The sequence below is a fragment of the Nomascus leucogenys genome, chromosome 8 (assembly GCF_006542625.1).
Source record: "Nomascus leucogenys isolate Asia chromosome 8, Asia_NLE_v1, whole genome shotgun sequence".
NCBI classification, from domain to species: Eukaryota; Metazoa; Chordata; class Mammalia; order Primates; family Hylobatidae; genus Nomascus; species Nomascus leucogenys.
The window spans coordinates 2554637-2571514 of NC_044388.1; the positions used below are offsets into that span (position 1 = coordinate 2554637).

Below are 16878 nucleotides of genomic sequence, written 5' to 3' on the forward strand. Positions count from 1 at the left end.
GGCCATGGAGGTTTCATATCACCTTATACCAGTCCAGATAATCTCCTAGAGGCATCTTGACTTGCTGTTTTGGGATTGAGAATGAAAGGAACATGACAATACTTTGAGTGGCTGTGAAGGTTCCCCCAGCTCCTCACCCAGTGCCAGGGCTGGGGCTGGACGGAAAGATACCCAGTGCAGTCCAGGCACAACGTGGCCCCCTGCCATGAATCCTGCCTGGAGCTGCTGTCATGGGTTCCAGCTGCTCTGGTTTCATTTTCTTCCTTGCTGTTTTGCCCATTATCCAGCTTCCTCACAACAAAGGAGAAAACAGGAACTAACACAGCAAAAAAGAATTCAAGGAGTTTCCAGCAAAGGTCTGATACCTTGTGGTCCCAGGGTTTCTAATTGAAGGGATTCCCTGGGCCTTACCCTCCCCACTCAGCCCTGAGTCCAGCAGGGGCACCAACAAACAGACAAAGCCTCCTCCCAACCTAGAGAGGAGATAACTTCCTGTTTCCCTGATGCCTCTCTGCTGGTTCCTCTAGCTCCAGCTGGAGTGGAACATTCACCTGAACATCCCTGAGGTCACCTCACCAAAGCCAAAGAAATGCAAGTTGCCTGCAGCCTCACCCCGGCACATCCGCCCCAGTGGCCCCACCTACAAGCAGCCCTTTCAGTCTAGGCACCGGGAATGTGTGCCCCTGCAGATGGCCCGGTAGGTTCTGGGAAGCTGAGGGAGCAGCGGCTGTATGGGTGAAGAGGCAGGGAGCAGGGGTGACCAGCCTGGGGAGGTGGGCAGTGAAGTGAGGGCACCAACAGGCCAATATCACCCTACGAGTTGCAAAGTGCCTGTCTTCTCAGCTGCCCTCCCCAACGCTGGCCACTGACCCACAGGTGGGGTGTGTGTCATAGTGTGTGGGCTTCAGGGGCTAGCCTGACCAGTGCACTTCAAACTATGTGACGGAAAGACTCTGAGGACCCACACCAGAAAACTTACAACCTTTCTATCCTGAGCATCGATTTGGCATCTGCCGTTGGTCTGTCCTGTAAACAAGCCTGAACCTCCCCACCAGGTGACCGGCAGGCTCTGGAGATACCGTGAACCTCTGGGGAGCTAAAAGGACCCTGGTCCATACCTACCCTTGCATGGCCTAGATCAGGGCTTCTGCCCCAGGGCCTGTTCCTTGAAGGACAGGGGCCACCCTGGGAACCTCTTCCAGCAGCTCCTCGGCCAGAGGAGCCCCAAGGAAGTGAGATTCAGACTCAGTATTGGAGGGGAGACGAGGAGGGCAGTGACACACTCGATTTAGAAGGGAAGGGGACAAAGCTCGCTTGGGCCTGGTGGCTCTGGAGAGTCTCTAGCATCTCCATCTCTCTCTGTTGCTTTTCATATTCTCCAAACCCCCCACTCCCAGCCAACAGGGGAAGCAGATGGAGGCTGTCTGGAAGACCGAGGTGGCCTCCTCCAGTTACGCAATAGAAAAAAAGACCCCTGCCAGCCTTCCCTGGGACCAGCTGAGGGGACACCCAGATATTCCCCGGCTGTTGACACTGGACGTGTAGTCCTCCTACCACAAAAGCCTGAACTTCCTGAAGGCCCAGTAAGGTGCGAGGCTGATGGTCAATGTGGATTCTCCCCAATAAATCCCTCTCCAGGCTTTAACAATGACCTCATTTGCTATCCCACACCAGATAGCGAGAGGCTAACCTGGTTCCTCTGCTCGGCGGCTGTAAGCGGGGTCCCCGTGCCAACAGCACTTCAGTTCTGGTGAAGGGTTTCCTTAGTGTCTCAGAGGCCACCAGGGGGCTTTTCCTTCACACTGGCCTCCTGGGCTGCACATAAATTCTGAAGAGCCCCATCTCACCCTAGCCTTGGGGGTGGTTCTCAGGGGAGCCAGGTGTAGGGAGGGAGAGATGAGGGAGCCCTTGGACTGCCTGAGAAACCTGGGCCTATCTGTCACTTCTTTTCCTTACTATCTTCAAGAACAGTCCCTAGAAAGAACAGCTGAGGGGACAGACATGGGACTCCAGGGGCCAACAAGAGGCTTTTCTGGTTAGAAAAGTCTTAGCTCTCCTTTGCCTCTCTGGGCTTGTAGATGTCACTACTGAAGGCTCAAGGCTCTTTTAAGGACCCTCTCTACATGAGCAATCCTATCTGCCTCCTGTGACCCTGGCCCTGCATCAGTTACAGATCCCCAATGGGGAGAGGGTCCTGATGCCTGCAGTCTAGACCTAACCAGAGCCAAGAGCCAGAAGATGCTGGTGCTTCCCCCATCCTCCAACTGGAGACCTCAGTGAGACAGGGAGGCATAGCAGCATCAAAGAGGGCCAGTCCCTGGCTGCACCTGTGCTCTGAAATGGGCCTGAGAGTCCCAGCATTCCAGCCCACCCAGTGCAGAAACCTGGTTTCCAATTCCTGGAGGGTTTCCAAGGGGGATGTGCATGTGTGTTCCTGTTAGTTGTTGATTTAGATACAGCGAACAGAATGGAGAATAACCAAAACAACACTGTGGGAGAACACTGTAACCCAGTGGCCAACTGGGGCCTGGCCTGGCAGATTTGGTTAAACTTACCCAAAGACCTCCCCATCGTGGGGTCTCTCCTCTCCGCATCCCTTCCCTGCCTGGGCTCTGCCCAGCTTCTGAGTCTCAGGCCAGCCCCTTTGTTCTTTCCACACACGGAGATATGTGCACATAAATATCAGGGGTACGCACCCCACTTGAGCCCATACACTCATGATGTCAGTAACTTTCTGAAAATATAGAGGGATAGTGAGAAACGGGATTCATGTTGAACAGCACCAAGCGGCAGCCTCCTTTCTTCCCTCTTTCCCCGCCTCTCTGGTAAAACATGCACAATTCCAAAATTCCTTCATGTCTCAAGCAGAGCTGCTCCACCCACATCCAGGCCTCCACTGGGATCCCAGTTTCAGGCTTAAGGCACTTATCAAAATATTGTTCCCAGCAAAGACAGCTTCCCCTTTTTAAGGGAACTTAGATGAAGACAATTTTCTTCCTGCTTTCAACCCTGTACCTGTTTACTGTGTTGATCTCACCACCAGGTGCAGAGGCAGAGCCTGCTGTGCTGTCTTCTTTACCCACATCCCAGGCTGCCACCACCTCCCTGTGTGTCAGGCTGCTCCTGATGTCTCAGTGTGGGGACTCCCTGCATTGTCTTGGGGTCTGCTATTTTGGCATGAGGATCTGCTGGTCTCTTAACAAAGGTTCTCTGTCCCTGCCCAGGCTGCTGCTACCTCAGGGTGGTGGCCGTGCTGCCTCCTTTGGGCGTGCCCTCCTGGACACTGCTGCACTCCCTGAAGTGCACCTTTTCTCGGGCCACCTGCTCCTGGCCCAACATGAGTCCTCACATCCACCTGCTGCGTGGTGCCGGCTCACTCACCTCTTTGTGGTCCTGCCGACCTCGCTGGCTCCCCTGGCAACGCTTTCTGGCACACAGCCCCATCTGGGTTCATAACAAGGCCCAACTCATGCCCCATTCTCCTGGTCTGCCTAGCACTGACCCTGTTCATCTCTGAGCCCACTGGGGCGTCCTCTTGGCATGTGAGGGAGGGCTGCTCATCTTCCCTCCATGGTTTGAGATGCTAGAAGATTGCATCCCTCAAAACCCAGCAGCCCCCCTTCTCTGTGATTTTTTTCAGCTTTGTCTTACAAGCATGTCCCCTGGGTTCTCTGTCTGACAGGTGAGAGAGCTGTGTGTGTCTGCAGACCCGAAGTGTTTTCTGTAGCTGGACAATCTTAGCCTTGACTCTGAGCGCTATGCCCTCCCCTTGCTCAGGGTCTGTTCCTGCACAGCTAAAAACACGCTGGTACAGGACGGGCATGGTGGCTCACGCCTGTAATCTCAGCACTTTGGGAGGCCGAGGTGGGCAGATCACGAGGTCAGGAGATTGAGACCATCCTGGCTAACATGGTGAAATCCCATCTCTACTAAAAATACAAAAAAAATTAGCCGGGCATGGTGGCGGGTGCCTGTAGTCCCAGCTACTCGGGAGGCTAAGGCAGGAGAATCGCTTGAATCCGGGAGGCGGAGCTTGCAGTGAGCCGAGATTGCGCCACTGCACTCCAGCCTGGGGACACAGCAGGACTCCATCTCAAAAAAAAAAAAAAAAAACATGCTGGTACACATGTGTGCACCGAGATGCACATGAACAGACTCACACAGGCATCTAACATGCTGGAGACAGACAGGAGGGCTTACAATGCAGCCTCTGGGAAAGAGACTAGATGGGGCTAGGGCTGAGGAAACACGGATGGGTGGTAAGGAGCAAAGAAGAATGAGGGGAGGGAAGAGGAAGTCTTTTGTGAGGTCAGACAAAACACAGATTCGCAGGAAGAGAAGCAGAGCCCCTGGGACTTGGGAGGACGTTGTGTTGAGCAGTTCTGTGTCCAGGCTGAGTCTGGGCTCAGCTCTGGACTTGGCTCTGGGAAGTGCTCAGGTGCGGGATGGCATTCACATGGCCTGGGCCTTGTCTCAGTTACGCCCCCCCCCCTCCCCCGCCTGTAACTCTATTAACTCTTGCAGTGCCTCAGCGAACCAAAGGAAGGAATGCCAGGAACCTACAAATGAATCCGCTTAGCTTGCTCAAAAAAAGTCAAGCAAGTCACTCCCTGGAACCCAAATAAGCCAGAAGGATCAAGACAGCCCCAGTCTCCACTGCATCCCTTAGCCGGTGATTCTCAACCTTCCGAGGGATGGAAACCCACAGAGAACTTGGTTGAAATGCAGATTCCCAGCTGGTGCTTTTCAAGAAACCCTCTGCGTGTTGCTGAGTACTCCTAGAACTTTGAGAAACACTGTTTCCCTCCTGCAGTCCCCAAACTCTACATGTTTAACAAAATAGAGGTTGGTTTATTTTAAAATTCTGTCTCATTGCTGAAACCCACACCTCAACTCAGTTTTAGAACCCTCTGAGTGTTGTCTGTGTCCTTTGGGAGCAAACATGCCGAGATAGCTGTGACTGGCACCTGGCACTTAGTAGGTGTCAGTAACTCTTCATTTAATCAAAATATGGACAGATACGTCACTGACATGCCAGTGATCTGCATGAAAGCTCAGAAGGTGAGAACAAAAGGAGATACCAAATACAGACCAGAGCCAGGTGTCATAAGGTGGGAGGCAAAGGTGAGCATGTCTCTGAGGACAAAGGTGGAAGAAACGGAGACATGAGGTTCAAATATAGACGGTGTAGGCTAAGGAGGCCATCTTTGGCAAGCATCTGTCAGTTCAGTTAAGACACTAATTCGGTTAGTTCAATGAGCTCACGAGCACCTACACACCCTCCTGACACACAGCTACCTGCCTGGTCCCCGCTGAGTCTCCCCCGCCCTGTCCTTCTCCACTCACCAGCACCCCTGGCCTAGGGACCAGGCATACAAATAGGAAATTACCCCATCCTCAGAGAACCCATGTCCAGCAGTTCTCTTCCTCAGGAATGGCACCCATCCTTGCTTCCAGACTAAGGCTGAGACTCCGGAAAGCTGAGGAGGATGTGGGGTGTGAACAGCTGGTTCTGTGGATGATGCCAGGAGTAGGATTTGTTTTCTGAGTCGCAGTTTAAGATATCGCGAGGATGCCTAGTGTGGGAGGAAGGGGAGTGGCATCATGATGCAGGACACACGCACAGCACAGCTGTGCCGGCCCTGGGCTGTTTCCAGCCTCTCGGGTCCCAGGCTCTTTCTTTTCTGGAGGCCTCACCCCAATGATACTTAACATCTTAAAATGCCCTCACACTAAATGTATCGCTCTAAATAATTAGAAAGCATTTTTATAATCTTGCTTCAGAAATTAACTGGCTATGAGTAAGTTATTTAATGTGTACTTAGCTGTGAGTGACATCTCAGCAATCAGCATGCACAGAGAAGAAATCGAACAAGTTTTATAAATGTAATGAGACTATTTTGAATATTAAATTTGACAGTGAATGAAACTGACAATATTATGTTTTATAAAGATTTCATACATATTCATACACTCTTTGTTTTTATATTTTGGCACCCATATTTTCAAAGGTTTCATATTTTCACAGGCTCTTGACACTGCTTAAGGGGCCTGGTGGCTGAACTTGCTCTGGTGATGGAGGACTTTGACCTTCTGCATGTCTTCTAGCGAGCTCTCTGGCAAGCATGCAGAGTGTCTGACATTCTTCTCCTGCTTTGGTAACAATTTCATCTTCTTAAAGGCAAAGAAAGCCTGCACGGGCCAAGCTGTGAAGCCAAGAGGGTTGGAAGACAAATATGTGTGTGTGTGTGTGTGTGTGTGTATCTTTGTGTATATATGTGTGTGTATGTATACATGTTTATGTATGTATGTATTTATGTAGGTGTGGATGTATTTATGTATGTATGTGCACATGCGTATATGTGTGTATGTATATATGTGTGTGTGTATGTTTGTGTATACATGTGTGTATACATGTATGTGTATGTGTGTATACATGTATGTGTGTGTATATGTGTGTAAATATGTGTGTGTGTGTGTGTGTGTCTCTGGTGTTTTTCTAGTTATGAGGTTCATTGATACTATACAGGAGCCTACTTTTTTTTCAGAGCAAAGTTGACATTTCTGGTCAATGTATTGCTTCTACCCCAAAAAAATTCAGGGAAGACAAGGCATGGGAAGGAGTATTTTTTTGAGCATTGCTTCAAGCCATATTCAGGGACTGGCCATAGCTCTGCTTGCATGGCCCACAGCCTCAGATGAAGAACCAAAACAAATGTGGAAGGGGACATGGGAGAAGGGTCTACTCTAGCCTTGACTAACTGCAAAGAGGCATACAGCGGAAAGGAGAAAACCCCTTCAAAAACAACCCAGCCATAGAGCCAGGGAGGGGAAAGCCATGCATGGTCTGAAAAGTCAGAAAACATATGAGCATGACTCTATGATCAGAGGAGTCACCTTCTCAAGAAGAGAAGATATGTATGGCTGCGATGCTGTAACTATGAAGTGAGGACTTTGAAGGCAGGAATTTGAAGGTAGCTACATCTAACATGTTACAGGATCTGCCTCTAACAGGTGGGCAACATGCAGGAACAGATGCGGAATTTGAGTAGAGAGTAGGAAATTGTACAAAAGAAATGGAAACTTGAAGATGCCAGAAATGAAAATCTTGCCGGGTGCAGTGGCTCATCCCTGTAATCCCAACACTTTGGGAGGCCGAGGTGGGCAGATCACGAGGTCAAGAGATCGAGACCATCCTGGCCAACACGGTGAAACCCTGTCTCTACTAAAAACACAAAAATTAGATGGGCGTGGTGGCGCGTGCCTGTAGTCCCAGCTACTTGGGGGGGCTGAGGCAGGAAAATTGCTTGAATCCAGGAGGTGGAGGCTGCAGTAAGTTGAGATTGTGCCACTGCACTCCAGCCTCGTGACACAGTGAGACTCTGTCTCAAAAAAAAAAAAAGAAAATCTCAACATCAGAGATCTAGAAATCCTTTGGCAGGTTTATCATCCAACTCGACAAAAGCAAGGCAAAAAAATATGTGAATTTGAGGCAAGATCAACAGAAATTAGCTAACTATAACACAGAGAGAGTAAAAACAAAGAAACAAACCAGCAACCCCCAAACCAAACACCCAAGATGTGTGGGACAATACCAATGGTTTCACATACATGTGATCAAAGTCCCAGAAGGAGAAGGGAGAAGAAATATTTAAAGAGCTACTTGAAGAGATAATCACTGAGAATTTCCAAAATTAAAGACAAGAAGCCACAGATCCAAGGAGCTCAGAGAACTGAAGCAGGATAAATACAAAGAAAAACATACCTCAGCATATCATAGTCAAACCTGAAACCAAAGATGAGAGAACTTGAAAGCAGCCAGAAAGAAAAAGTTACCCAGTAGAGTAAGAAATAAAGCAGTCTTCTCAGCCAGTCTTGTGAGTTATGGGTCTACTAGATAACTCAGGAGCCTTCTAGAATATTCCTTCATTTGAGGGCAATTAGCTTAAGCAGGTATCTGTTACCTGCAAAAAACAATTGGCTGGGATATAACATCCCAGCCAATTAGCCAATTAGGAGGCTGGGTGGCCTCCCATGCTCCAGTTCTACATACCTTGGCCCTGGCTCGTGTCACACCCTGCCCCCGCTCTCTGCACACCCTGGGAGGCCCTGCGCTGGCTGGTGGCTTCATCACCCCTCAAACACTATTTATTGCCTCTGAGCTGGGAGGAAGCTGAGCAGGTGGAGGCTGGATACACTAGTCACTGACCTCAGTGACCCTTGAGGCAGGCCCTGGGGTCTGACTGCTGCCTCACATTCTTTCCCGGGAGCTGAGCAGCCTGGAACAACCAAAGCCTGAGTCCAGCTGGTGCACCAGTCAGGGCGCTGCCACAGAGATGTTCACTGCCACAGGCAGCAGTGCTGTGAGCGGGCAGCTGCCAATGATTCAGGCCGCCACTAGTCAAGAAGATTCGGTTTCCTCTCTCATCACCCCCAGGCTATCTGTTAACCTCACTCTCTGGAAGAGAGGAGGAGCCTTTCCTGCAGAAGCCACAAGGAGGCAGCAAAGTGCTTGTCTAAGGGCCTCAGCTGGCCTGGAGAGGGGCTGGGAATTCAGGAATAAGGAGAGGCAACTGCGGGAAGAGTGACAGGAGGGGAGCTGGGGGGGTTCCTGGGAAGGTGCAGGTGGAGCGTGGACAGCAAGTGCGGCAGAGGGAGAAGACTCGAGGCATTCCTGACCCATGCTGGGACACGGGGATCCTGCAGAGGCTCTCCCTTGGACTGGGGCCCCTTCCTCCTCACTTGACCGCCTACCCCCAGCAGGTCCTCTGCTCTGTATGGCAGAGATCTATTCCTGCAAATGACCCTTTGGGCAGCCATTTTTAGGAGCTCTGCCAGGAGGCCCTTCCCATGGACTTCCTCAAGCATGTAGCATGGCCCCATTGATTCATTTACTCATTGATTCATTCAACGAGTACCTATTGGGCACATAACATGAGGCCATGTTCTAGGTGTTAGGGATACTGTAGTGAGTAAAACAGATTTTTAAAAAGTGCTTTCATGGCCAGGTGCAGTGGCTCAAGCTTGTAATCCCAGCATTTTCGGAGGCCAAGGCGGGCACATCACAAGGTCAGGAAATCGAGACCATCCTGGCTAACATGGTGAAACCCCATCTCCAATAAAAATACAAAAAATTAGTCAGGTGTGGTGGCGGGTGCCTGTAGTCCCAGCTACTCGGGAGGCTGAGGCAGGAGAATGGCGTGAACCCGGGAGGCGGAGGCTGTGTGAGCCATGATCGCGCCACTGCACTCCAGCCTGGGTGACTGAGCAAGACTCCGTCTCAAAAAACAAACAAACAAACAAACAAACAAAAAACTGCTTTCACAAAGCTTACATTCTATGGGGGAAAAGACAAGAAACATAAATAAGTTGGTAAAATGCACAGTTATGTCAGAACCTAAAAGGTTCCATGGAGAAACACAAATTTCAAGAGGGATAAGGCAGCAGAGTGCAGGGGAGTGGGTGTTACCATTTAAAGTAGAGAGGGCACAGCAGGACGTTTCAGTGAAGACGTGAAGCAGGTGACAAGGTGAGCTGCGGGAAGGGCGTGCCAAGCAGGGAAAGCAGGCTGAGGTGAAAGCCTGCCTGGCACACTCAGGGGGCAGCAAGGTGCTCGGGGTATCTGGTGTGGGTGAGGGGGAGGAGCCATGTTGCAGAGGCCACTGGGAGGCCGATCACACAAGGCCTTGTAGGCCACCGTAAGGACCTCTGTTCACCCTGAATGCAACGGGAGCCATTGCAGAATTCTGAGCAGAGAAGTTACATCATCTGTCCTTCAATTCAAGAGCATCGTCTGGCTGCAACCATGAGCATAGACTGGGAGCAGGGAGCAGGGAGACCAGCTGGAAGCTGTTTCAATTCCCACCCCATTCAGAAAGCCTAGTCATGAAGGCCGGACATTGTGGCTCATGCCTGTAATCCCAGCACCATGGGAGGTCGTGGTGGGTGGATCACTCGAGGTTGAGTTTGAGACCAGCCTGGCCAATGTGGTGAAACCCTGTCTCTACTAAAAAATACAAAATTTAGTCGGGCATGGTGGCAGGCACCTGTAATCCCAGCTGCTCGGGAGGCTGAGGCAGGAGAATCGCTTGAATTTGGGAAGTGGAGATTCAAGTGGGCCGAGATCATTGCACTGCAGCCGGAGAGACAAGAGTGAGACTCTGTCTCAAAAAAAAAAAAAAAAAAAAGCGTAGTCAATGAGCTCAGATGGCCCTTCCACTACGAAGCTTCCACTAATCCTCCCTAAGCCTCCCCTTCTCCTGGGGGCTCTCCTGCCTTTGTGCGTGGATCTCTTCCAGCACTGGCCCATCTTGCCTTTGTTCTGGGATTATCGGTGAGCCTGTCCTCAACCCCACTAGACCTGAAACTCTTTAAGACGGATGGCCAGTTGCTCTCACAGCTGTAGCTTCCCCTCTACCTGGACCCTCGGAGGGCCATGCACACAGTAGAAACCAAGTCAAGCTTTCCCTAAGGAGTAAGTGCTCCCACCCCTCCATGGCTGCCTCTGAGGCTTCTTCTGGGCTGTGTTTCTGCCTGGAGCGCCACAATCGTTGTATTAAATGCTTGGCCACCATGACAGCCCTAGTGCCTTCTGTGAGCTGCATGTCACCGTCTCTCAGCACAGCCAGGTTTACAGGACACAGCTTGTCACCGTCCCATAAGGCAGCCTGTCAGTGCTGGCAGGAAGCACACACAAACCAGTGAGTTTGCACAACCAGTGGCCTCTCTGGAGGCTCCTGAGGGCAATTAAATGTGTAATTTTTCATTTATTGATTCCTTAAACATTTATTGAGCACCTACTGTGGTGCCATGATCTGTATTAGGCAGCGGGGGCACGGAATTGAGTAAAACTTATTTCCCAGGAGCCTACTGCAAACACAGGGTGCTGACTGGATGCAAAGCACTGGCACAGTTACAGAAATAAATTCAAGTATTGTCTTGAACTCCCGAGGACTCACAATCCACCCACCACTCCTTCAGCAATTGTACCGTGCCAAGTGCTGGAGCTGGCGATGAAAACAGAGGGGTCATGGCAAGCCTTGCAGGGTGACGCTTGAGTAGAGACTTGAAAAGGTGGGGAGGCAAGTCATGGGGGAATGGTGACATTGGGACAGACTCCCCTCACACTCCAGTGTGGAGAAAGAGTAGTAACTGGTAGGGAGCTAGTATGGGAATGCAAGACAAAGTGCAACAGAGAACGGGGAAGACATTCATGGCAGTGAAGGTCTGGGGAGGCCTTTGGGGCTAAGTGGGATCTCCATGAAATGTGGAAGGATGGGTGGAACTATCGCAGGGGGCGGGAGGCAGGAAATCCAAGGGAAAAGGACACTGTAAGCACAGAGTATGTTCATGTAGCAGCAAGCGGCCAGCGTGGGTGTAGTTCCACACCACGTGTTGTAGGAGATAAGCCCAGCTGGGGCTGGATGTGGATGGGCTTGAAGGCCAACCAGAGGATGCTCCTCTGTAGGCAGTGGAGAGCCACTGATGACAGCATGGAGAATTTAAAAGAATGGAGACAGGGAGAGCAAGGAGAGGAGCAGTTGTGGAGGTGTGCACAGCAGTCACGTAAAGAACCAGTTACAACTGTAGTCACTCACTCATGCCTTTGCTTGTCCACAGACATAGTTATTATGCACAAAACCTCATGCCGATTGAAGGTGGGATAAGACAGATGGGGAGAAAACAAAGAAAAATAAAATCCAGTTTATGTGGAGGATTTTAAATCAAGGGAGAGACAGACACCAGTAAAACCCGAGCACACTCTTCCTTGAGGTCCGTGATATGATGCTCTTCTTGGTTTCCCACCCACGTCCCCCACACTCCTCCAGCTCCTGCAGATTTTCATTCTCTTCTGCCTGTGTTCCCTAGGGGCTGCTCCAGTGCCTGGACTCTCCTCTCATGCCACAGGACATCCCAAGATGACTTCGGATTGCCCTACTGCCTCAAACATCAGCTGTACGATGAAGATTCCCAAATCCATCCCCAATTCCAATCTCTCCTCTGAGTCATAGAGCTGTATATGCAAACGCTCAACTGCACATCCCAACTGGCTGCCCACTGGCACCTCCAACTCAATCAATGCAAATGAAACTCATCACCTTTCCTTCTCATCCCCAACCCTGCAGCTCCACTTGTGCCTCTGGTCTCAATGCATATCTGCCAGCCTCATCCACTGCCAAAGCCTGAACTGGGCATCGTAGGTGCCTGAGCTCCTGCACCCATTCATGCAATCTCTCACCAAGCCCTGTCATCGTCTACATCTTTTATGTCTTCCCCTCAGTGACTACCCTAAATTGGGCCACCAACTAATCTCCCTGGCTTCTGTTTTACTCTTTCAAGCTATGCTCCATACTAAGCCAGAGACATCTAAAATGCAGGTCTAATTCCACACTTCTGCTTAAAAATTCATTAATGGCTCTTCATTCTTCTTAGGATAAAGTTCAATCATGGCCTATAAAGATTTTTATGACAGCTCTTCAGCCTGGCTGTATGATATTCTATTGTATGCATGTGCAATGATTTATTTAATCAGTCCTCAAGTGAGAGATGTGTGAGTTGGCTTTTGCTAAACTTGCTAATATGAACAATGCTCCAGCTGATAACTGTTTTCTTTTTTTTTTTTTCAAGAGAGGCAGTCTCACTTTGTCCCATGCTGGAGTGCAGTGGCATGATCATAGCTCACTGCTGCCTTGAACCCCTGGGCTCAAGAGATCCTCCCACCTCAGCCTCCCAAGTGGCTGGGACTACTGCACCCAGCTAATTTTTTAATTTTCATTTTTTTGTAGAGACGAGGTCTCGCCACTTTGCCCAGGCTGGCCTTGAACTCCTGGGCTTAAGCAGTCCTACCACCTTGGCCTCCCTAAGTGCTAGGATTACAGGTGTTAGCCACCACACCTGGCTGATAATTTTATATGTAATTTATTTTGCATGTGTGAAAGTACATTGGATCAGAAATTCTATGCATTTGTAATTCTGACAAGTCTTAATGAATTACAGTTCTTTTTTTTTTGAGACAGAGTCTCGCTCTGTCGCCCAGGCTGGAGTGCAGTGGCGCAATCTCGGCTCACTGCAAGCTCCGCCTCCCGGGTTCACGCCATTCTCCTGCCTCAGCCTTTCCGAGTAGCTGGGACTACAAATTTTTTGTATTTTTAGTAGAGACGGGGTTTCACCGTGGTCTCGATCTCCTGACCTCGTGATCCGCCCGCCTCGGCCTCCCAAAGTGCTGGGATTACAAGCATGAGCCACTGTGCCCGGCAATGAATTACAGTTCTAACAGCAACACGAGACTGCTTATTACCCTACAACCATGCCAAGGCTAAGTGTCCAACATCTAGATTTTTTGCCAATCGGTGGGTGAAAAATTATACTAAATGTAGTTTCAATTGTCTTGTGAGTGAGGTTGAGTATTTTTTCATGTTTAAGAGACATTTATCTTTCCATTAACCATCCCATTTTCTTATGGAACTTGCTATTTTTCATATTGATTTGCAGAGATTTTGTACATATTAAGCAAATTAGCCCCTCTGACTATGATATGGGTTGCAAATATTTTCCCTACTTTGCCATTCTCTTTGTTTATGGTGTTTTTCGCTCTGTAGAAATTATAGATTTTTATGTTGACAGAATTTGTTTTTTTAAAGCTATGAGAAAATGTGTGCCATTCTGGAAAACACTTTCTCTACTGTGACATTATAAATTTGTGGTTTTACTCTTTTACATTTATTTATTTGGAAATGGAGTCTCACTCTGTCATCCAGGACGGAATGCAGTTGCACAATCTCAACTCACTGCAACCTCTGTCTCCCAAGTTCAAGCAATTCTCCTGCCTCAGCCTCCCGAGTAGCTGGGATTACAGGTGCCTGCCAACATGCCTGGCTAATTTTTTGTATGTTTAGTAGAGATGGGATTTCGCTATGTTGGCCAGGCTGGTCTCAAACTCCTGACCTCGAGTGATCTGCCTGCCTCGGCCTCCCAAAGTGCTAGGGTTACAGGCATGAGCCACCAAGCCTGGCCTCTTACATTTATTTAAACATAATTGTTTCATAGTGTAAGAACTGAAAAGAGACACCACATTCGTTTTCTCCAGGTGACTACACAATTGTCTCAATGCTACTTAGTATATCATCCATCTTTTCCCTACTGACAGACAATGCCATCTTTATCATTTACTAAACTTTTTAATGCCTGAGGTCTATTTCTGGACTATTATGTTCTCTTTTTTTTTTTTGAAATGGAGTCTCAGTCTATCACCCAGAGTGGAGGGCAGCGGCGCGATCTCGGCTCACTGCAACCTCTGCCTCCCAGGTTCAAGCGATTCTCCTGCCTCAGCCTTCTGAGTAGCTGGGATTACAGGTGCCCACCACCATGCCAGGCTAATTTTTGTATTTTTTTAGTAGGCACAGGGTTTCACCATGTTTTCCAGACTAGTCTCGAACTCTTGGCCTCAGGTGATCTGCCCAACTCAGCCTCCCAAAGTGCTGGGATTACAGGCATGAACCACCATGCCCGGCCTATTATGTTCTCTTGATCAAAATGTTTATGTGTGTGCTAGTGTCCTCTGCATTTTACTATTTTAACTATTGTATTAATATGTGGTACAGTGCTTCTCCTCTCATTAACCTTACTTTTCAAAATGTTCTCATAGCTATTCTTTTTGTTTTGTTTTGGCTGGTTGTTTTTCATTCTGAGGATGCTACTGAAGCAACATGGTTATCCCTGATACAAAAATTTCCATATGAATTTATATTCAGGTTGCGTACTCTGTTGGTATTTTTATTAGATCTTTGTTAAATTTATGGATTAATTCATGGAGAGCTGACATCTTTATAATAGTGAGTCTTTCTACCCAAAAATAGAATATGCCTTCCTATTTATTCAAACTTCCTTTGGTGGCATTTTAGTTTTGAGTACTGATATGGTTTGGCTCTGTGTCCCCACCCAAATCTCATCTTGAATGGTAATCCCCATAATCCCCACATGTCCAGGGAGCGACCTGGTGGGAGGTGATTGGATCATGGAGGCAGTTTCCCCCATGCTGTTCTTTTCGCGAGATTTTTCACGAGATCTGGTGGTTAAGTGTTCCTCTTTCACACTCATTCTCTCTCTCGTCACCTTGTGAAGAAGTTGCCTGCTTTACCTCACCTTCCGCCATGAATTAAGTTTCCTGAGGCTTCCCCAGCCATGAGGAACTGTGAGTCAATTAAACCTCTTTCTTTTATAAACTACCAGTCTCTGGTGTTATCTTTATAGCAGTGTGAGAACAGACTAACGCAGGTACCTAGATCTAGCACATTTATTGTGCCTGGTTTACTGTGTTGTTGCTGTTGTAAACAATAGTCTATTCTCTTCTATTCTCAAACAGGCGGTTTTAAAAAAATACTCATTTCTACCCATTTTCCTAAAATATCTTATTTGTATTAGTTTTTCAGTTGATATCCTTGGATTTTTCATGTAGGCTATCATATCATAAATATTTCAACTCTTCTAGTTTTTATATCTCATTCTCTTCTTTAATTACATAGGCCAGTACTTCCAAAGGAAAATTAAATAAAAAGAGTCATGGGGCCATCCTTATACATACCTAATTAATCAGAATAATCCAGATTTCTTCAGTGAGCATGATGCTGACCTTTGGAGTAAAATGTGTTTATCATGTTACAGTGGCTGGAGGTTTCATACAGTTTTGTCTGTGATTCTCTAACCTAGGGGGTCAATATCTCAGAGGGTTTCAATCTGTGCATGAGAATCTTCCTCTGCAGATACTTTCTTTTCCCTTACAGAAACAAACAAACAAACAAAAAAACACAGTATACAGATCTCAAGTAGAGTGTACGCTGACTTAAATTGCATTGTGAATCCCAAGGTAACTTAGTATTGGTCAACAGCTTTATTTGATTTGACTCTCTAGGAAGATAAAACCCTTGAGCCAACAGCAGCAAGATCCTGTGTCCTCTGACTGGGTCCCAGGAGGTAGCTGCCCTAGCTAAGAGAGCAACTAGTCCTGCTCTAGTGGACAAGAGTGGGGAGGGGCTGTGCTATCAAAGTCTGGGTCCTAGAGTCAGACCACCTGGCAGGAGGCACTCAGACCTAAGCCCTAAGAGCAGTAACAACAGCTAACATTTTTTGAACACTTGCTATATACCACCTGTGTGTTTCAGTAGTAAGTGATTTACTCCTCATAACCATCCTAATGAAGTGGGGACTATTATTTCCCCACAGATGATGAAACTGGGGCACAGTAATGTAACTTGCTCAAAGTCATAAGTTGATAGGTGATAGAGGCAGTTTCAAACCACGTACTTTGGCTCCAGAGCCTATGTTCTTTTTGATTGTTTAGTTCTATGTACTCACAGGGCCTATATTTTTGGACAGCTTTTTTGTTTTTTGTTTGTTTTGAGACAGGGTCTCACTCTGTGGCCCAGGCTGAAGTGCAGTGGTACGATCATGGCTCACTGCAGCCTTGACCTCTACAGGCTCAAGCAGTCCTCCTACCTCAGCCTCCCGAATAGCTGGAACCACAGGTGTGTGTCACCACACCCGGCTAATTTTTGTATTTTTAGTAGAGAAGGGGTTTTGCCATGTTGCCCAGGCTGGTCTTGAACTCCTAAGGTCAAGTGATCTAACCGCCTTGGCCTCCCACTGTGCTGAGATTACAGGCGTGAGCTCCCAGGCCTGGCCAGAGCCTATGTGCTTAACCACTGTGTTCTAATCCCCCAGAAGATGGAGCCTGGGGCCCTGAGCAAAGATCCAGGAGGAACCATGAACGTGGCCTCCATTGTAAACCACATCAACCCCAGAGAAAGAGTGCCTGACTATGAAAGACTACTCTAGAGCAGGGGTCCCCAACATGTGCTGGGCCGTGGCCTGTTAGGAACTGGG

General features: G+C 48.5%; 1 protein-coding gene across 2 annotated transcripts in view; it reads left to right on the top strand.

Moving 5' to 3' along the window:
• FAM186B (family with sequence similarity 186 member B) overlaps positions 1-4862 on the top strand; it is a 21705-nt gene extending 16843 nt beyond the window's left edge. The window contains exons 6-8 of one of the 2 annotated variants that reach the window (XM_030816623.1): positions 528-697; positions 1398-1588; positions 4525-4862. In XM_030816623.1, the coding sequence (XP_030672483.1) occupies positions 528-697; positions 1398-1545 (318 nt within the window). In that variant the 3' untranslated portion in view covers positions 1546-1588; positions 4525-4862. Of the gene's footprint in view, positions 1-527; positions 698-1397; positions 1646-4524 lie in introns of those variants that run through there. The other variant, XM_030816621.1, reaches the window with a different exon arrangement.
• Positions 4863-16878: the final 12016 nt, after the last annotated feature.